General features: G+C 39.7%; 3 protein-coding genes, 2 long non-coding RNA genes and 1 other non-coding gene across 13 annotated transcripts in view; 3 read left to right on the top strand and 3 right to left on the bottom strand.

The window, feature by feature from the left end:
- The first annotated feature begins 602 nt into the window (after positions 1-602).
- On the top strand, positions 603-5,783 carry LOC116670752 (beta-2-glycoprotein 1). Its single transcript, XM_032501412.1, has 8 exons — positions 603-848; positions 979-1,155; positions 1,752-1,848; positions 2,527-2,603; positions 2,940-3,128; positions 4,032-4,211; positions 4,760-4,957; positions 5,570-5,783. The coding sequence occupies exons 1-8, from the start codon at positions 773-775 to the stop codon at positions 5,629-5,631; spliced, it is 1,056 nt and encodes a 351-aa protein (XP_032357303.1). The 5' UTR covers positions 603-772; the 3' UTR covers positions 5,632-5,783.
- Positions 3,729-15,066, bottom strand: LOC116670759 (uncharacterized). Its single transcript, XR_004327113.1, has 3 exons — positions 14,764-15,066; positions 7,832-7,839; positions 3,729-3,743 (listed from the first exon to the last, which is right to left on the bottom strand). It is a non-coding gene; the product is annotated as an uncharacterized LOC116670759 (long non-coding RNA).
- On the top strand, positions 7,294-16,151 carry nol11 (nucleolar protein 11). Its single transcript, XM_032501398.1, has 18 exons — positions 7,294-7,494; positions 7,989-8,102; positions 8,764-8,820; positions 9,255-9,403; positions 9,621-9,678; positions 9,940-10,081; positions 10,542-10,748; positions 11,722-11,798; positions 12,214-12,337; positions 12,519-12,604; positions 13,181-13,246; positions 13,351-13,535; positions 13,828-13,953; positions 14,110-14,349; positions 14,567-14,645; positions 14,786-14,878; positions 15,208-15,315; positions 15,747-16,151. Exons 1-18 carry the CDS (start codon positions 7,348-7,350, stop codon positions 15,858-15,860), a joined length of 2,172 nt encoding a protein of 723 aa, XP_032357289.1. The 5' UTR covers positions 7,294-7,347; the 3' UTR covers positions 15,861-16,151.
- Positions 15,191-19,785, bottom strand: LOC116670766 (uncharacterized). Of its 2 annotated transcripts, none has more exons than XR_004327115.1 (2): positions 19,657-19,785; positions 15,191-15,369 (listed from the first exon to the last, which is right to left on the bottom strand). It is a non-coding gene; the product is annotated as an uncharacterized LOC116670766 (long non-coding RNA). The 2 variants fall into 2 exon arrangements; XR_004327114.1 differs by lacking the exon at positions 19,657-19,785 and adding an exon at positions 17,991-18,572.
- trnas-aga (transfer RNA serine (anticodon AGA)) lies at positions 17,547-17,628 on the bottom strand. The gene has a single exon. It is a non-coding gene; the product is annotated as a tRNA-Ser (tRNA).
- The window catches only part of LOC116670708 (nucleosome-remodeling factor subunit BPTF), a 75,602-nt gene continuing 72,962 nt past the window's right edge, over positions 18,698-21,337 (top strand). For all 7 annotated transcript variants that reach the window (XM_032501384.1, XM_032501348.1, XM_032501374.1 and 4 more), the window contains exon 1: positions 18,698-19,516. In XM_032501384.1, coding sequence (XP_032357275.1) covers positions 18,943-19,516 — 574 coding nt within the window. In that variant the 5' untranslated portion in view covers positions 18,698-18,942. The remainder of the gene's footprint in view (positions 19,517-21,337) is intronic.

Genomic DNA, 21,337 nt, shown 5'->3' with positions numbered 1-21,337 from the left:
TTAGAGAGTCAATGACCTGATGATCTTGTGTAGTTTGCAATCCTTTGATACACACGTACCGAACATACTGTATATTTTGACTGAGGTTACAATAAAAACTAAAGACCTGAACTACCTGGGTACAAAATCTGACATCCTTTTACAGGAGGTTCCTTACCAATTCACACCTTATTCATGTGAAAATTGTACGTGAATCTGATACCGCTCAAAACGTCTATGTGACCTTAACCACTCTAATGTGATGTCATTGTGTGAACAACCCACAGAGGTGATTATATATATGTATATATATATATATATATATATATATATAATAACGGCCACAAGTTGTATAACGGCCACAAGTTGGACTTTCTTGGAATTTCTGGAAATACAGATTCTTACAACTCATTAACATGATGAATTTGTCAGCAATGACTCATCATGCTATTGTATTATTTTAGATTTAATGTGTCTCGACCCCTCTAGTGTGAAGTGAAGCAATGGAAGAATTGGGCCAAATGGGCTGGTGTTTCATAATATTGCAGCAACAAGGGAAAGTCCACAGCTGGAGCATTTCAATTCCAGTAAAAATGGCGTCTATTATTGCAAAAAGCAAGCCAAAAAAAGCAGAAAACAAAACAGGGATTGCTTATAAGCAGTTACTTCATGCTGCTCTTATCTGTTTACTTTTTGAGAAACACAAACAGCAGTGAAAAAAGGGACAGAGAGTCAGTATTTCAACCAGAGGCCACTGGAAAGAACCGAGGAGCGTCCGACTTTTCTACAAAGGATGGAACACATGCTTACTCTGTTTCTGCTATCTCCATTTGTTATTTTTACTATCGTGACATCTGAACAAGACAATGGTATTTATTATTATTTCTTCATTTTTCTTCCTTCCTTCCCTCTTTTGTGGCTGGATAACGTAGCTTAAATCTTAGATATTTTTCAAAGCAATTTGAGATTCTATGCATAATTTTCTGTTTGTCCTTGAAGTATGTTTTAGGCCTGAGCTGGCTGCCAACATTGAGACAGATGGGCTCCAGAGGTACTTCAGCCCTGGTGAGGAGTTAGTGTTGTCCTGCAAACAGGGATACACCCCCGTGTCTGGCCCTCGGAAGATTGTCTGCGCTGCCAGTGGAAAATGGACGACAACTAAATTAATGTGCATACGTGGGTCTTCATGTGACATATCGCCTTGTACTGCAAACTTAACAGTAATCTTGGAAACAAACATCACTTTAGGAAACTTTTACAGTACATATTATAGTTATATACATTATGTGTAGGAAAGTGTATGTCATTTTCCTTGCAATCATTGATTATGCCGAATATCCTTGATAGTTTTCCAATCTTACTATAACTGAAGACTTATTTTTGATGAGGCATAGACAAATGAAATGCTTTTGTAGATTATTTAAAGAACATTTATTAAACAAGTAAAGTAAAACAATGTGAACCATTTCTAACAGATTTTAATTCCGCTACTTTCATTCATAATAGCGTTTGTAGTATGAATAGATAGATAAGCACATGTTGCTTTAACAAACATTCTGTATGTTTCTCTGTTATGTTGCACATAAATGTATCCAGGACTAAAGAGTGAGTTAGTAGTAATGTGTTTATCTGCAAAATAAATAACAGAGAAGATGCAACTACAGCAGGTACAGCAAACATCTCTTTCTATGTTTTCATTATAATTAACAGAATAACTAAATAGCAAAAGCTTTTGTTTACACATGTTCTCTGCACTGTATTCTCCACTACAGCAAAAAGGTGTCCCCATCCTGATCCACTGTCTAATGGAGAGCTGTACTATGAGGATACTGTGTTCCAGAGTATGATCAACTACACATGTGATGATGGGTAAAACAAGAACATCTTGTTGAAATTAATTGTAAGACATGTGTAATATGCTCTCTCGGACCCTTGCTGTCCCTAATTCACTGGGGGGTTTTTGAAAATGCAAATGATGAACTTCTAATCAGGCAAACAGTAAAGCATGTTAAGTAAAATGTAGGCTACTAACATTATCCTCTTAGTAGATTTAAAAGTTCGGAAAACAAAATCATAATCTTCATCAACAGTTTAGTCCATAACATATCAAAAGGGCAAACAGTAATTTGTGCTAAGTAAAGATCCTCAACCATTTAAAGTGCAAGTATTTTAATACATTTTATTTAATATCTATGTAATCTGTTTTACCAACGGTGCCAAGTGCACACATAGTGTAATTCCAATCAACTGTCAATACCTTTGAGGTCTCATTTTCCCACTTTTGCATTTATGCAGTTTGATTATGCATCAGTGTACACAACAAACAGAGCTATCTCTTGAAAACACATAGTTTAGGTGCTTTCTATGTGTAGGTAAAGTGACCAATAAATCAAATTATTTTGTGTGCATGATTTGACCGTTGTTTAAAGATTCCTCTTACCCATCAATTCTTGGCTTCAAATGCCTTCAATAGGATTTAGATCAACCATCATGTCTATGTATTAGCAATCTAAGAACAAAATGACTGAATGATATGGCTCTGCACAGGTACACCTTGACTGGAGACAGCACTGCTGTGTGCCTTGCCAATGGAACATGGAGCACATCAGTACCGGAGTGCATGCGTATGTAATTACCTATATCATTCCACAAGACCAGGAAAATAAATAAGAAAACATAAACAGACAGTTCCTCTTTACTTAATTTACTGTGGTCTCTTTTTTTCAAATTATTTCCATCAACTTGATATTAGGCCTGTGAAAACACATTTGTGTTTGTTATCTAGAAATGTACCACAACTAAGCTATCACTCAATTATACCAAGCAGCTGTAAAGTAATGTAAGTAAGTAAGTACAAAATAATACATACATACTAACAGACAGTAGACAGAAACTGACACGTACAGTGAAGTAATCATTGTAAACACATAAATTGTCATATTATGTCTCTTCTCTTGTAGCTGTGTCCTGTGGTCTCGCTCCAATCCCAAAGTTTGGGATGATAATTTACGACAAGACAATTAGAGGGAATACCACTGATTATGGTGTCAAAGGGACGTACGCGTGCAGGCCCCCATACGTACTTTTTGGCAACGCAAGAGCAGAGTGCACTGTCAGTGGCAAATGGACCAAGACACCCGAATGTCGAGGTATAAAGGTTTGAAAAGCAGGAGTTGCTGTAATAATACCCAAGTCAATACCAAGAGGAGTCATTGTGGCTTTGCAAGAAGTATTTATTGATTACAACCACAACTTCAAAGTGTTACTGTAGGATAAGTAAAAGCAAACCAAACAACCTGTTAATATTCTAGTAATGGAACGTGTACTGTACTGTTGCAAGTGTGCTGAGATTTCTGTTCGTCAAATTTCTTTAAAAAACTGAGGTTCAAAGTTTATTCTTGATCTTAGTATACGCTGATGTGAAAACAATCTCACCATAAGGTCCACCTATATACAGTTCGTCCAAATTTGATGTGTGTCATGTTTTTCTGAACCACCACATATAGAAGAAGTCTACAATGATCACAGAATAATACATAAAACAGAACCTTTCCTACCGTAATTTGATTCCACCCCGCTGGTCAGAGTTAAACAAAATAATTTATATAATATAAGTAATAACTGACTCAGAGATAAGTGAGGATATCAGTGGATGAATAGTGCCTTTTCGGCTGCTAGATATTATTACAAAAGTTGTAATGTTAGGTTCAATGAATTCAATAATTGGATGAATATAGATATAGGTATAGAAAAAAAGAAACCGTCTGCAAAACAGTTTGGGAGGATGTGGGGAGTTTTCTTAACACTATTGGAAAGTAAAACAGTTAGAAGGGCATAATTTTAAAAAAGGGCATCATTTAAAAAAAAAACAGTGGGAGCTGACACAGACAACACACTAATAACAAAATTAGATGAAATTGTACCACATTTGGTCTGTAACTTGCAACAGTTAGTAAAAAAAAAAATGAAACTATATAGTGGACAATATCATGTCTAGCTATGTTCATTAGTAGAGTCTCTCTAATGAATAGACTAAATTGTTCGATTTACAGTGGTGACCTGCCCTCCACCGGAGAACATTGACAAAGGCTACATGTCGAGGAACGACCAGAAAGACTATGATTACATGGAAACGATCAAATACGGCTGCATTGGCGACTATGTACTTGAAGGAAGCCTCCAGATTGTTTGTCAGCACAATGGGAATTGGTCTGAGAAGCCATCCTGCAAAGGTAGGGCCTCAACCCATATTCCAGTTGTTTTACCTGTACATTTTGGTGGTAGCTGCCTTTCTTGGGTCATCCTGTGGGGCACTAACTTGAGACCTATTTGTAGCTGTTTCGAGAGTTTAGCTTTTTAGAAAAATGTGGCATAAGAATGTTTTTCACGTGTTTTCTAGTTTAGATTTATGTATTTCTGTTCCAAATAGACATTCGTTGATGATAATTCTATCCCAGCCTAATTCCATTACAATTAAAATACAATAGGAAATGCTTTTTAAAGTTGAAATGCTTGTTTGAGGAACTCTGCATTTAAATTAAACTGTTAGATGCCAACTAATATCAACTTTTACAAATTCCCTCAACTGTTATATGGGAACAAGTTTCCCATTTAAATATCAGCCCCTACTAATGTTTTTAAGTATTATTTCTTAAATGACAAGAACGCTTAATATATTGCAGCTAACCCCTCTCAATTTCCTGTGTAGTGACACAAAAACATTACAACCACCACTATACTGTATCAAGTATAATGTTTTTCTTCTCCCTGTGACTTACAGCTCCTTGCAGTGTTGGCATACATAAAGCAAGGATATTATACAAAGGACAAAAAATCTGGATCAAAGACCTACTTCCTAACACAATCTTACACAAAGAAATTGTCTCAGTCTACTGCATGGACAAGACCAGGAACTGTGGTTATGCAGTGCAAACCCAGTGCATCGATGGAAAACTCAAAATCCCTGAATGCTTTGAGCGTAAGGAATATTTCATAAACAAGTCCAATGTGTCTCAAAAAAGAGCCCAATAGCCAAAATACTAGATAGGCATTCTTTTATTCTATTTTATTAAATTCCTTGTTTTTGTATATTTGTCATTTTACTATCACTTACAGAAGCAGCAGCTTTGAAGTGTCAGCTGTAAAATTAAAGTTGTTAATTGCTCTATCTCAACTGTCAAATTTTAATGAATTTAAAGGGACTGTTTAAAAAACTCTATATAACATAAAATATATCCACTATCAGAACAGCTGGAGTAGTATATGATCCAGGTATTTAATGTTCCTTTGAGTTCAAAAGTATTTCTTCTCACGATCTTATATTTCCTTCAATTTGTTTCAGAACTGATAGTAGTTATGTCAAGCACTGTTCAGCAACAGGAACAACAACAAAAATGTCAATGCAGTTGACCACAGTTTAATCATGGCGGAACACAGGGGTGCTTTTTGGGTCAATATTCTCTTGATCTCTTCCTTAGATTTTAAAAGAGAAACACTTATTATGGATCCGTCCCTTTATTATATTACGTGTAAGCATTCTAACCTGTTCTCTATATCTGTGTGTGTGTGTGTCTCTCTCTCTCTCTTCTAGAGCCCAGCAATCTGGATTATATCCTTAATTCAGGTTTACCATCAGAAATCACACAGTGCTGATGAAACAGCTGCAGATTCCTTCTCTGAACATTAATAAACTGCTGCAATATAATATATTTTGTGTTGGTCTGTTCCGGTTGTCTTTGTGGTTTTCTTATCTCTGTTCAGTCTTCTTGAACTTTAAATAAATAACCACTAGATTTGTAGGAACCGAACACTGAGACAAAGAAGAACAAAACTCTATTTCTTAAAGCTATGGTGCGTAATATTCAAGCACAATGAACTGTTCATACAGTCTGGTGCAGGACGAGGTTTGCTTGTTTAATGTGGGGGCAGTATTAAATATAACAAAGATACAGTATATTCACTGAGATGTACATGAGCCTAGTCTTTTTATTGTATTATATTTATTGTACTTTTTATAAGATTTGTGAAAAATAATGCAAAAGCTGTGATGCTATGGAAGTGAAAACTGTTGTCAGACTTAGGCCCATGGCATGGGCCTGTAACAGTGCAGTTAATTATTTGGGGAAAGATAGGATTTAAACTCAACAAAACATAATTTAAATCTCATAAAAAATGGCTTGCTCTTCACAAATCCAGTCTAATAAAGCAGCTGTTGGTCAGTAACAAAGAGTTTACTCATGCATCTTTACCATTGATGGCTGTTTGCCTCTACCTAGTGGCCAACTCAGATTCATTGACTCATATTCTTCACATACTTTGTCCAGCCTGTGTTGGTCTGACAGAAAACATAATTTTCTGGAATATATCTGTATCAGTAAAAATGGGCTATGGGCTCTCTGTACAGGAACTCTGATGCTAGATCTATCTGTAAAAACCAAGGGGGTAAGCCAGCCTTCACAAAGAGTAGCTTCTATGGCGCCATTTTAATGCTCACCTGCCGTTAGCATTCCATTGACTGCCATTCATTTTCACATCAGTTGAAACACAACAATGTATAAAAGGCTCCATTACCTTGATTCTCACGTTATGGCTCTGTAGCAGATGTTTTTGTAAAAATAGGCTAACGATTGTGTCAAAACCAGGCGACTAATCGTCACATAGTGCAGGCAGTTTTGACTTACATTAGCTGTTTAGGTTTAATTGTTAATGTTAACTAGCGTTTTAGTAAGCGATAATTAGCCTGTGCCTACAGGGGTGTCAGACTGGGGGGAAAAGGGGACTGAGTACCCAGGGCCAAAAAAGATGCTAAAATTAATATTTCTGTGAATGGGGGGAGGGGGCCATAGAAAACGCCTTTATACAGGGTACAGAATGTTGTGCTATACCTCCATGTGACAATGTTATGTCATTATACTATATGCTCTCCGTTTCTGCAAGATTGGAAATGATTGAGATTTCTCTTGGCACAGCTACCAGAAGACTTACAACTTTCAGACAGGTTGCTCACGTCACATCTACATCTTCAAGCCTAGCTGGAGCTGCGCAGTAGGTTGGTTGGTTGGTTTCTTAAACTGTCTATGGTAAAAAACATGTAGCCTACTGAAAACTTGTTGAATCTTATGAATATCGTCTTCTTACAAAATAAATATGACATGCAATGTTTTGTGGCGGCCAGGTGTTGAGTAAATAATTCCACTTAAATTAATTGAAAAAAAATACCATGGATGTATTATGAGAACCAGTACGAGCCAATCACATGCCGATCCCAGCACGGTACGTGCAGGGGAAAAAAACAACGCTTCCGGTGGCCTCTGACACAATCATCTATTCTCGCGAGATCTAGCGAGTTCAACTTTCTTCTCGTCCAGCATGGCCGCGCTGTATGAGGGATACACGTTGTGCGGACTTGCTCCAGCTCAAAATCTGTTAAGTTCAGGCATTCAGGGTGTCGAAGCGGAGAGAGACAGCGACCATGTCATTGTCACGGACTCAACCAGATCCGTCACGCTTTACAAGGTAACGTTTAACGTTTGTTTTGAGGCGGTTCTTCTAACCTGGACCAGCTGATCAGTTCGACCTGTTTAACTCGTGTTGGCATCCTCGGCTGTTCTTTGCTTTGACACCAAAACAGTCAAGGCAAGACCAGACCGATACCTCAGTTAACTGTGATAGTACCTTGAGGTTTTTTTTGCTTGAAAATCGTAAGTGTCGCACATTTTTCGTAAACAATACAGTCTACAAAACGGGCTAATGTTAGCTAACGGTAACTGTATCCAGCGTAAGACGTAGGCAGCTTGCTAACTAATGATGAATTGTTAAGCACAGTGGGCATATTAATCTAATGTACAGCTACGTATATCACTTAATAGTTCACCAAGCAGTTCCTTTTCAGTAAATGTAAACTTTCAGAATTTCCCTTATTAGTCACACAGTTTACGTGTGTGTGTGTGTGTGTGTGTGTGTGTGTGTGTGTGTGTGTGTGTGTGTGTGTGTGTGTGTGTGTGAGACAGGTTTCAGACCAGAAGCCCCTGAGCAGCTGGACGGTGAAACAAGGACAGACTCTGACCTGTTCTGCAGTCTACAACTCCCAGACCAAGGAATATGTGGCAGTGTCAGACGGCAAGGTAGACTTTTATTCATTGTCGTTGTGGCAAGGCGTTGTTGTGCTTGCTTAAATCTCCATTTGAACAGAGCACCACTCACTTGCTGTCCGTTTTGAAATTGGACAAAAATCAACCAATCACTTCTTACCTTAAGTATTCAAACCAGAATAAAGTAGTTTGTTTCCAGCAAATCCTCAAAAATCTCTATTCCCACAGGGCAAGCACAGGCACAGCCGTTCTACTGCTGCGCTGGCTACACGCTTCTTTCCTTTTGTACCTCCTGTCTCTGAGTCTGATGTCGTGTCACATTGTCAACATGGTACATGTATACATGTAGCAGAACATAGTGGGTCATTCGTCTTGTGCTTTTTGAAAAGGCTTTCTTAATAAAACGTGTTGTACATCAGCACATTTTTCTAAACATTTTTATTCATTTACACTAGCAAGCTACAGAACAGAATCTTTCAAAACATGACATGAGCAAAAGAGAAATAAAGTGGATGCAGCATTGTACCCAACACAAAAAAATGCACTTCTGTCCCCAGCACATTTCAGACTCAACTAACGCCCATGCACCTTGCAGATTTATGTTGTCCTTGTAAAATTAACCTGTTCACTTTGTCTGACCTTCCAGAATCACCTGCCTGACAATCACAAAGTAATGACTGTTTGTGTTTTTAAGGTGATCAGAATTTGGAAGGAAGAAGAAATACTCTTAGATAAGGCCTTCAAAGCAACAGTAAGTGAACTTGTTTGTACAATGTGTTGTCTGATCTCGTCTAAAGGCAAAAGGCTGTTGTTCTAGAGAGCGATGAGGCGTGTCATACAATTGGTGATACTGGTTTGGTGGAAATGGTTTATTCACACTGCTAAGCACTCTGTATCAGCTCCAATTGAACATGTACATTGTGGCTAAGCTAGGTTACCAAAACTACAAGGAAGTTAATTTTTTTTCCACTGCTGAAATCTTTAACATGGTACATTGTTATATGTGATAACTTAACATACTGTATGAGATGGAGCATTTTGCTTTCAAGCCGCTCAAAAGATATTTGCTCAGATGACTTCTGTTCACATGGAAGTTGGTGTAATAGTTTGTTTCTGTTCCACTCAATTGGGTGACAAGACTGAACACATCGTCATTCCTGCGTCCTGTGTATATATTCTCTCCAGGTGTCATCAGATATCTGGAGGGTCCACTGTGTAGCTGGAGGGGAGCCTGTAGTTTTGTTCCAGAGAGGAGCTGTCAGGCTCCTGGACTCTCTCCTCTCTGCTCCTCAGCAGTCCATAGAGGAAGTCCTAGCTCAAGAAGAAGTCATTAGGTCGGTATCACTTTGCCAAACAGCCCCATTAAATCTCTTGTGTTACAATCTGGATTGAGAAAAGGATTCAGAATCTGCCTGAAGATATATTTAAATTTAAGCAATTTAACTAGACAATTGCATTTCAAATTGTTAAGTAACAAGGTTGATAGTGCTGGGCTGTGTCTCACCTGTTGATGATCACCTGCATGTTGATGATTGTTCTTCTTGTCTTTAGGTGGAGCACTAACATAGTGACTGAGTCCCAGCAGGTTGTCATCTTCACAACTGAACAGGTGAAATCTTTTTAATTGTTTTGGCTTTTGACGAAAAACGCATACTTACACTTCAATTCAACGATTTCTGTTTCAAGAACACTTATCACAATGCTATGCTGTAAAGGAAAGTAATTTGAGGGCATACTTATGTGCTTGTGAATGAAATGGGTTTTTTGTCATTTTGTCTGTCCTCATTTTCTTCGTGGACCTGTGCATCAAATCTTGGTTATTGGTATTTCTAAAGGCCTGTTTGCCTTGGCTGTCAATGTCTTTCCACAGAAAGGAGATCATTTCCTCTACCTGCACAGACTGAATCCCAATACCCTACAGAGGTATCGGCTGGAGAGAGAGGAGCCTGGTCTTTTCCCGCTCAGCTTCTCTGCCTCCTGCAGGGATAAACACATCCGTCTGCTTTATCTCTGTAAGCCTGCATTTCCTGTGAAAATATTCTTAGTGCCAGTGTTTGACAGTACAAGCTAGTTTCGTGGGCCTGGGAATTAAAATGTGCACAACAAAGTGGGTGGCATGAAATAAATAAAAGGTTTGCATTAAAAAGGACATGCGTAAAAAGGGTGCATTCCAAAGCCTGACCTACACAGTGCCAGTTTGTATTGTTTGGGTATAGTTTCCACACTGCAGGTTACTTTACAGACCCATGAAGTGTTAAACAACCACAGCAGTGGTGAGTTGTGGTTTTACTCACAGCACTTAATGTACACTTGTACATTTATTTTTAGATATATTTTAACTTATGCATTGTGTTAACCAAACGTGGGATGTTTCAAGCAAAATACCCAGCATAGGTGTTATCAGTTCCCTCTAATCTCTTGCCTCAATAATCATTTGTACCTTTGGTGCCTCATCATTTTTCTTCCACCCAGACCCTAACGGTCATGTGTACCAGAGTATAGTCTCTGTGCGGGGCCTGGGGGCGGACGAGGGGGCCCAGGCCCTTCTGGTGCCCCGCAGTCTGCTGCTGGCTCTTCCTGTCGGAGAGGGCCTGCTGAAGGCTGCATCCGCTCATGTCCTGGATGATGCCCATGTAGCTGTTGTGGGGGTGCCCCACCCCTCTGCCGGAGCAGGAAAAGGTAAATGCACTATAAATAATGAATCCCATGTTTAACTACACTGCCTCAAATGAAGACCACAAGTGCTTTCAGATGTGATTGACCCAAGTATTGGGCTGGTTTTCACTTTACTAAAATTACCATTTTCAGCATGACTTATCTATCTGACTAGATCTTAATCTAGTCAGTCTGGGATATACAACACAGCTTTCACTAAACTATTCTAAAGACTCAGCAGGCACAACACCAGAGCTGTTTCCTAAATATTTTAAGTGTGTTTGTTGCAATTTATAGGTTTTAATTATTAGAACCTAAATTAATACAAGGCTAACATTTCTATTAAAGGTCCCATGGCATGAAAATTTCACTTTATGAGGTTTTCAATAATATGAGTTCCCCCAGCCTGCCTATGGTCCCCCAGTGGCTAGAAATGGTGATAGGTGTAAACCGAGCCCTGGGTATCCTGCTCTGCCTTTTGCAAAATGAAAGCTCTGATGGGCCGATCTGGAATATTGCCGCTTATGAGGTCATAAGGGGCAAGGTTACCTCCCCTTTCTCTGCTTTGCCCGCCCAGAGAAATTGGCCCACCCATGAGAGAGAGACACATCATGGCTTTCAAACGATCAAAGTGGGAGTTGGTCAAGGCCACACCCCCAGCCTCCACCTTGCCCCCCCCCCTCTCTCCTCCTCAAAAGCTACAGACTCAGAAATGGCACATATTAAGGAAAGCTCATTGTGGGACTGGCTCTAGTGGCTGTAATTCTGCACCAAGATTGAATTTTGGGAAAGAGACTTCCGGTACACTATTAGGGGACCACTAAGGTCTATATAAAAGCATCCAAAGAGCACCATGTCATGGGACCTTTAAATTGGAATTCATTTTGACATGTGTGCTTTCGAATAAATCCACTAGAATGATGACTTGAAGCTATATGACTCCACTATCGGATGAAAGTGTATGTGGTTCTCAAATGGCTTCTTTAATTTTTTCCAGACTTCCTCTGCATCTGGAATACCAATTTCCAGACGCTTCAGGCAGGAAAAGAGATGGCGGGCAAAATCTATGGACAGGTGGGAACGCTTTGGCATATTAAATGCAAATAACCCACCAAATGAATTTATCTAATCTTTCTGTTAATTAATAGTGTATGAAACCATATACTGTTCATGATTTTTGATGAATTGTGATGAGTATGTAAGGACCACCTACTAAAGCTTCCCTCCTAGTTATTACTGCAGGCCAAGGTTCCCTGTCCTTCCAGCTGCTGGGTGCTGATTGAGGACTGTATGACTTTGGTAGAGCATTGTGTCTGCTCTCCACTGTGACAGGGTTCACTGTCCCTCCTCGCAACTTAATGGCAGTTTACAATCTTAATATTGACGCATAAATAGACAAGTTGTGCTCATCTGTATTATCACTGTTAAACTATGTTAACTTGTACAGGTAATTCCTGTTTGTATTCACTTATTTTTCTCTTTGATTTAGCTATGGAGTTATTCGAACAAGTTATTTATTCCACATGGGAAAACCCTCTCTGTAATTCCATATGAGTGGCCCAAATCCTCCTTGGCGTCTGCCCTGGGAAAACTAAGGCAGGCCAAGACTGAAGGTGAGCTTAAACAAATTTGTACTGCTCCGGTTGTAATCAAAACTTGTGCAAATGACGTGCATAAAACCAAAACGTTAATGACACAATAAAATGTAGTGGGTTGCTCGTAATAATTCTGCAACACTGATTCGACACTGGAAATTTGTATGTTTACTCAGTACAGTGTGTCTTACTGCTACAGAGTCCAAAGCTCCCACTTCTGTACCATCTTGGAATAACATTCTGCATGAAGAGAAAGCTTCAAGAACAGTGGACACCAGGAAGACGGTAGGATGAATACATTTTTGAGGCAAAATAGGGCGACTTGCATAAATGGAAAGAGGCTGCTGCCTGAATTACTGGTGCATCAAAACACACTGTTGCCTTGAAAACTGACTTAAGTTGTTTTCCAGACAACCGCTAATTGGCACTAGCTCCATATGGAATTGTGATGTACAGTAGTTGCTGCCTAAAATCGCTTTGCATTGTTTACAAAATTTACAATATTATGTATTGTGGCAAGGGAAAATTTGTGATACTAAAAGGCTAGTGTATTGTATGTTTATTTGTAGATTTATCTATACAGGTAACATAAATTAGTATGTAAAAAGGTCTTTCTCCTCAAGCAATTCATCCCAAATTATGAATTACTAGAGTAAAAATGCACCCAGGATACAACGCTAACGCAAGTGGCTTTTTGTGGAATATCTAGCTGTAGTGGTATATGACAATGTTTGCAAATCAACAATTCACTAAAGTGTATTAATGTTCTGCATGTGTTGTGGTGGCACCTGAAGAGCTATGGTCCAGTAATGTTCCTGTTAATGGTATCATCTGTGGTGTGATTCTTCTCTTTCCAAACAGAGAGCAAACCATAAGAGCCAATCAGCACCTAGTATATCAAATGACCACATTCTGCAGCTCATCAAGGTAAATATTTGACTTTTCATGGCTCTCTGGCAAAATACTGAAACCAATAATTAAAAAAGAAAAAAAGTAATTTTATAAATAAACATTTTAATTTCCTAATGTAGACCGCACCAGTAGAAGAGGTCCAGAAAGAGGTGGAGGTGTTCCTCTCAAGGGCGGACGTCCAGGGCCTGCAGCCGTCAGTGGGGCAGCTAGCATTAACCCTTGTGTTCCGGAGCCTGGACGATCCAGCCTTCTACACCCCCCGCAGCCTGGCCCAGCTGGTGCACACTCGCTGCCTCTGCCACAGGTCAGTAAGGCGTGGCAATGGAAGTAAAGTTATGCTATTTAAAAATATATATATTTAACAAGGTATTAATTGAAAGATAATGTTAATTCTCAAAATGATTTAATCAGTATTCACTCTGCAGAATGTATTTCTGAAACTCCATTTGAATGCAAATGTCATAATTGAGTTAGTTTACATGATGAAGCAGAAAATCTGAACTAAATGACTAACTGCATTTATAAATACTGGTGAAGCAATTCAACCAGTGTTGTTTTTGTTGAATTTTACCATTTGCCGTCACGGTTTTGAACAGTGTGTGTCCCGACCTTGTGCTCCTGGCCCTGGAGAGGAAGGACTACTTTCTGTGTCGGCTCTGCTTGCAGTTCTTCCCTGACATCCCAGAAGCTGTCACCTGTGCCTGCCTTAAGGCCTTTATCAGGTAAAACTGATGGATGTCTCTGCCACAGGGTCCTTTTGATACTACCACAAATATATTTGGGATTTAGCTGTTAAAAAATCTGATAATTAGCCTGACTCAGTGTAATGTAAAATAAAATTAAAAACAAAACAAAACAACAACAACCTTGTCTTGCAGTATACCAGATGTTGATGCAGAGAAAGTGAGCGTGGAGCCAGACGGTGTCGCCTTCATGGAATCCCTAATGGCTAGAGAGCATGGCCCGCTTGGCTTGCAGAATGGTTTCAGCCCCGCCTCCATGGAAGTGGACCGTTCAGATGGCCTTGGTGTAGGTGGCACCAGAGCAGAAGACAAGGAAAAGACCTCAACTCCAACAGAACAGATCTGTCCAGTGGGACTACACAAGGCTGTTCTACTGTATCCTGCCAGTGAACACTCAGACACATTATTTTTAGCGCTCTGTCAGATTTTGTTAACTGTCATCCAACTACAAGTTTATCATGCAAATGATAATAAACTTTAATATAGTTCTATAATTAAAGTATAAGATATAGTTATACAGCGTCATTGCAAACTATTTGGTGTGCAATGGTTTGAATTCACTCTGTTTGAGGTCTTAACTTAAGCTGCTTAGAAATGAGATACTGCAGACGGCGTACAGCGACTCTTTCCTCCTCCCACACCTAAAAGATCTCTCTTCTCAACATGTTCTTGTGAGTAACGGCTTGTTAATTTCCCCTGTCCTAAAGTAAAACGGGCAGCACTCATTCAGTTAACACTTTTCATTGCACATTTTCATGACACCAATTATAAATGCTGAAAAAAAACAACCTGTTCTTTCTCATCCAATCAGCTTTTCCTCCAGTACCTGCAGTTCCTTTACCTAAAATATTCCCAAGATGCTTTCCCACAGACGCATGGATTGAGATCACCAAGTTTGACTCAGGTTTGTTTCAATGTCTAACTAGAAAATTAGGGAGGCCACACCTGAGATATCGGTGCAGCTTGTGTCCGGTGGTGAAACTAAGACTCACATTGGGACCTGAACTGTGTGCAGTCTCGATGAAGTTCAGCCACTGTACAAACAGTCAGCATAAAATTTATAGCATTATGTTTTCCAACAGTTTTTTTATTTATTTTTTTTATTATAAAATTCTGATAAATAACACATCTAAAAGCACTGGAATTATATAGAAACTCCCTGCGAAATGGTTGTGGGTAAAAAAAAAAAATTTAAAAAAAAGTGAAAAGCGTTTTCTTTGCATTTGATTGTAGATCATGGATTGGGTATGCTTGCTGTTGGATGCCCATTTCACCGTGCTAGTGATGACTCCAGAGGCCAAAGGCTTGCTGCTGAACCTCCACAGCTTTGTTAAGTCTCAGGTAACAAACAGTCCTCCCCCTTGTCTGCTTGTAAATGGCTGCATGTTAAATATTCTGGGAAAATAGGAAACATCTGCAGTGTATAATCATACAGTGATTTTCTAGAGTTTTGTTTTGGATTCCATCTCTCACAGTTGAAGTTTACCTATGATAAAAATTGCAGACCTCTATGTGCTTTTATAAGTAGGAAAACCTGCAAAATCAGCAGGATATCAAATACTTGTTCTCCCCACTGTATATCAACTGTTCAAGAGGTTACATACAAAAAGTACAAATAGCCATCTGGCATAATTCTGTTATTTTATTGTTTTGTGGTTTAATAATATCTGAGGATTGAATGTGGGGGTTGTGTTTGCTTGTAGGTTGTTGCAGACTACAGCAGTTTTTATGAGGAAAGAAATTTATACCAAGATGTCTTCTTGTGTCCTCAGGTGAGACTGGTTTCTGAGCTTGGAAAGATCGAGGGCAGCCTCCAAGAGCTCAATAAGATGAAGGTGAAGAAGGACGTCGGACAGTACTCCATTGAAGTCATCGAACTCTTTTAGAATGTTTATACTTTTAATAAATCATTAAGCATATTGTCTCCTTCCAATGTTTCACATGTAGTGGTTTTAAGGTTGTACACTTGTCCCAGACGGTATAATATTAAGTGCTTTTTTTTGCACAAATGCTAGCCATCAGAACTCAAGATGTATGCGTTTTACTCTATGTGAATTTTTGTTGTAATTTAGGTATTAAATAAGTGACGCAGATGTAAACGTGTTCAAGATTATGAAAATTTGACCATTCAGATAATATGATTTGCATGATAAATAAACTGTCTGCTCAATGCCAAACTGATTAAAAAAAATGGGTTTGTAAAATGCATGCAAAATCGCACTGGGACTCTCCCTTTAAACACAACTGTGAGAATAAAATCAATTAAATACCTGTGAATGGAGGCCGATAACAGCCCCGCAATGGGAACAAAGGGGGCTGCATAGTCTAAAAGACATTTTTGGCTTGTTACCTTTTTCTGACTTTCAGAACGCATTCAAATCTACCACGTTCCTCTTTTTTTGTTCTTTTACATTCAATCAAGATTTACGGCATACGGTGTCCCCTGGAAGAGGCCTTTGTCCATTCATCCTGTCCGGAAGTTACTGTGCAGCCTAAAGACTGTGGCGTGGTATCCAGGCTTTATCAGTTCTTGATTTCTGGCCACACTTTCCTTCTTACTGAGTGGATCTGGACACGCGATTGCCCAGGACCAACAAGTGTCGAGATTGACTGGCATGATGTATGGTCCAGCATCTCGGAGATATCACGCTATCCAGACCATCAGCAGATTCACTACAATTTCATTCATAGGACATAACTTACCACATGAAACTAATTAACAGCACTTTATGCACTTTCTGCCCAATAAAAGCACATGCGTTATCTGGGAGTGTTCTCTCGTTGGTCTGTTCTGGAACAATATTCCATCCATAATTTCTGCCTTGTTTGTTATTGTGCCTATTACTGCCAATGTCTTGATTCTGAATGACCTGTCAGCCTTTCACCTCACTAGAACTCAAAAACGTGCTGTATTTGCTGGACTTACAGCCGCGAATATAATAAATGCAACCCGCTGTAAAACGCCTACCGATAAATATCTCCGTGTGTGGACACTTTCTTTTTTGAATGTCGTGTTTATGGAACTCTCTACGGCGCGTATCCATGGAGCGCCAGGAAAAACGCTGGACACTTGGCTCAGCATCGTTGAATCGTTGAGGTCTGGGCTGTAGCTTTGTGCTGCAGCCTTTGCTTTAACTTGTGCAGGTGTTCGGTCCCTGTCGGTCTGTTTCTGCATGGGTTGTTGTGTCGCCCTCCCTCCCGTCTTTCCTCTCTGTCTTTTGGCCCTGGGACGCGTTTCCACGCGGTAAAAAATAATTTGGGACGAATTGAAGTCAACGATGTTCGTCATGATTTTTTTTTTACTAATTTACATTAACATTATAAAATGATATTATTGTAAACTAGTGAAGTGCACTTTACATAGAATAACAACTGTGGTTTGACTCCACTAGCTCTACCGTTAAACCTCTGCGGACGGACTTCTGCAACATGCTGCTGAGAGGGTTTTAAAGGAATTTACGATTGTATTTACTGTTTTTCAGTATGCTGTCGTAGTAAATATAATCGATTAACATTATCCAGTCCAAGTAATAGCTCTAATTACCTTGTGATACCTTGTGACAAAAAATGTACGTTGTCGGCAGGATTCGAACCTGCGCGGGGAGACCCCAATGGATTTCTAGTCCATCGCCTTAACCACTCGGCCACGACAACAGATATTTCAAGAGAGATGTAATCACACTATTTACCTCCATCTATAAATACGTCCTTAATGACAAATTTGGACAAATTGTAATCCATAAAAATGACAGATTGGCTAGCTATGCCCGCTAAACAGGTGCTTGAGTTGTGTGCTTTCAATTGTTGAAGTAGCTAGCCTAATTAAAATACAAAAGAAGAAATTAAAAAACAGTTGTCGAACTCAAGTCAAACACAGAGTTGCAAATGATAAAGTCACAGGAGGGTGTCGCGATCGCACCAACGTTAAATGTTGTTGCTAGCCACATTGTCACACTAGATTATAGAATAGATTTGATCAGCAGAGCTCACCATCGCTCCGGTTAGATATCAGTTACCTGAACTGGCTGAAGATGGAGCGGTTCCTTGGTGATAAATAAAAAGTCATATAAAATGGATTTGATTAAGATATTATTTACAGCTGTTTCACGCATTTACGTAATATCAAATATGATTGTTGAATGTGTGCTATTAACTTTTATGAAGACTTATTTAGGTTCATGTAATAGAACTGTATGTGAGGAGTATATGCATCTTCTCGCCTGGCTTTGCTGTGACGACGATGGCGACATGGCCGAAAATGAACGATGGTGTTTTATTGAATACACTCGAGCCACCTGTGTTTGAAACCACTCACCATAAACAGTCAGCGCGAATAAAGTACTATTGGCGGAAAGCGATGGCATGGATAACTAATTTTATGAACTAGCACGGCAATTGCGTCTATTGTAGAATAGTCAGTCACGTGACCTCGCATCAACTCAGGCCTGCTCGTGTCAAGTTAATGGATAAAAACCGCATTTTCCGATCTGTTCTAGTAAACTAATTCAAGTGAAAGCGTTTAAAGTTTATATTTGGATTATATAAACGGCTGCATTGAAAACAAATTAATAATTCATTTGAGTTTCATATTCATGCTATGTTCTGTACACCAGGGTATTTAAAAATTGTGTTTTATTATTTTTGCGGTGCTTTTACTTTGAAGGAAATAGTGCTGTATTTCCGGTATATTTTCTGGTATCAGTGGTTAGCTTAACGCAGTTCTGGGGCCTGCTGTGTTTTCAACGGAGGGAGAGCTGAGAAGAAAAATGGCGTCTGCAGGCGACCCAGAGCGGGATACCGGTCATACAGTTTGAGCTTTCCGCGCTGAAATTGAGACCGGGGCTTGGTGGAGACTTGACTGGAACCGTCACCAGATCTGTTGGTTTCTTCCTCCCCCGCTTTTCTCCGGTGTGCGTTGCTTATTTGAGCATCGAGATTGAAGCGGAACAGAAGATACTCTCTCCCACAATGAGGGGGAGAAGAGGAAGGCCGCCCAAACAAGCAGCCGTGATGCGGGAAGGTTCACCCGGGCCAGTCCGCGGCTCTCGGGGCAGCAGGAGTAGAGGGATGCGTGGACGGGGACGAGGCAGGGGACGCGGTCGAGCGCGGGGTGGAAGTGGCGGCGTTTGCGGCGTCACTGGCTCTGCGGAGGTGGATACAGAAATCTCCGGCCGAGAGAACTTTCATTCGTCCCGGGGCCGCAGGAAAGTTGGAGCCTCCACCACGGCGGCGGCCGCGGCATTGCGGGGCAGAGGAGGCAGAGGGAGAGGCAGGGGGTCGAGAGGCAGCCGCGGCACTAGAGGCGGAGTGAGACGGCCTCAAACCAAGGTGGTCTACGACGACAACAGCGACGAGGAGGATGATAATTTAAGCTATAGGTCAGACGAAGATGAACTCCTAAACGACAACCCTTCGGATCTTGAAGAAGAGGAGGCCTTGGGAAACGACTCTGACTATCTGGAGGAACTACCAGATGATGATGATGCCAGCTACTGTACCGAGAGTAGTTTTAGGAGCCACAGCACGCTCGGTAGCACCCCAGGTACGTTCGTTTGCCAGTGCACGCACTTTAGCACAGCAGGTTTGCATTACTTAAAGTGCATTTTATTTTTTAGCTCAGTACAGAAACCAAGCCGCATTGTTCAAAATGGAGCTTGCAGTCAGAAACAGGCCTTTGTTTACCGTGTGCTCTGCTTGCCACTGGTTTGCAGATCTGCTCCACGCTTTAACCGGCTCTCGTGTTTTTGACTTTTTGTCGGATCAGCACATTTGTGTTGTCATTTCATAATTAATGCGTGCTTTTTTGTTTTGTTTTTTACCGGACTTTTCTATGCGCGCTGTATTTAACGTGTTTTCCTACACACGGAGAAACGGGATGTATGGACTGTGTCGTTATTGATCACTTTCCAGGCATGTCATTCATTCAACATTTCAACTTATGTAGCGCACAGTAGCCTAGAGTAAGTGACGTTTTTACTGTAGACTACGCAACACTTAGTTTGTAAATATTGTTTCCCATTGGCCTCAGATTAATAGTCCATAGTATCCTTTTCTAAGGCCCTGGTACCGAAATAATAGTATTACCCGTCAAATAAATCAGTAATTGTATTTTATTTACGCTCAATCATTTGACGTTTGTATGTGTGTCCAATGCGATTTCAGATGACATAGTTTTGTTACATAATGCTGCTTAGTGAGTTTGACAGGACTTTGTTTTGAAGAGAGGCGCTCTTTTTCACTTGTTGCAAACACCAACGCGTTACAATATTACGTGGTTCACCGTTACTATAGTAACCACTTTGTTTATCCTTCTTATTATCATCCATGTGTTTTATCGGGGAAACAAATTAGAGTCACCGTGGCCCCTCTTAATGGACAGCCATGTTAATAAAGTGGTGTCTGCAAAAATTCAATTGACATCACATATCTGTTATGTAAAGCAATGCAGTAGAAGCAGTGTGCCAGCCACTGGAAGTAATTCTAAATGCATAAGATTAGACAAATAGTGAAAGAGTGATCCAGACTTGGGTGTTTTGTGTTCATTTTAATATCTGCTCAACAGAAAAGCAGTTTGCTGTCTCTGTGGCATCAGACGGGAAATTTCTTGTTGGATGCATTTTTCTTTCTTTTAAAACCAAAATGTTCTTTGTAAAGAAACATTTGAATGCAGATTGTATTTCTTGATTTGTTCACCATATAACCCTTCACTACACCCTGGTCAGGCGTTATGCCATTTAAGTGGTTCAGGGATTACTCGCATACCTCTCAATTTCCAGTCGCCACTCTGGTTGCTTTTTATGAAGAGATTTGAACATGGCAGCATTGTGCAGCTGAGTGTGAGGGGTCTTCCGTAAGACCAATGGGTTTGACATTACAGTGCTTTCACTGCTATGAACATACATACACTCATTTGTTTTCAGAATTATACCAAACCTAATGCAAATATATTTGCTGAACAGTTATTGGTTATATATATATATATATATATATATATATATATATATACATACATACATACATACATACATACATACATACATACATACATACATACATACATATACACACACATATATATATGTGTATATGTAGTTATATCAGCAATTACTGTTTACGTTTAAGGTACAAAATGGCAGACAGTGTGGATGAAGTGGTGTAATTGTAAATGATTTGTTGATTTGATTTCCTTATGAAAAGATAATGCTGCAACCTACGCTACAATTATGCTTCAGTATCTTTTAAGATTGAGATTAGCACATGGAAAAGCTAGAAGAGCACAACAACTTACTATAAGGGTGTAGTAATGTATTGTTGTTGTTGTTATTATTATTATTATTGTCTTGGGACAAGAATGTGCTTTTTT

Source organism: Etheostoma spectabile, chromosome 2 (assembly GCF_008692095.1).
Source record: "Etheostoma spectabile isolate EspeVRDwgs_2016 chromosome 2, UIUC_Espe_1.0, whole genome shotgun sequence".
NCBI classification, from domain to species: domain Eukaryota; kingdom Metazoa; phylum Chordata; class Actinopteri; order Perciformes; family Percidae; genus Etheostoma; species Etheostoma spectabile.
The sequence above is the reverse complement of the archived record's forward strand: the minus strand, read 5'-3'. Positions and strand labels throughout refer to the sequence as shown.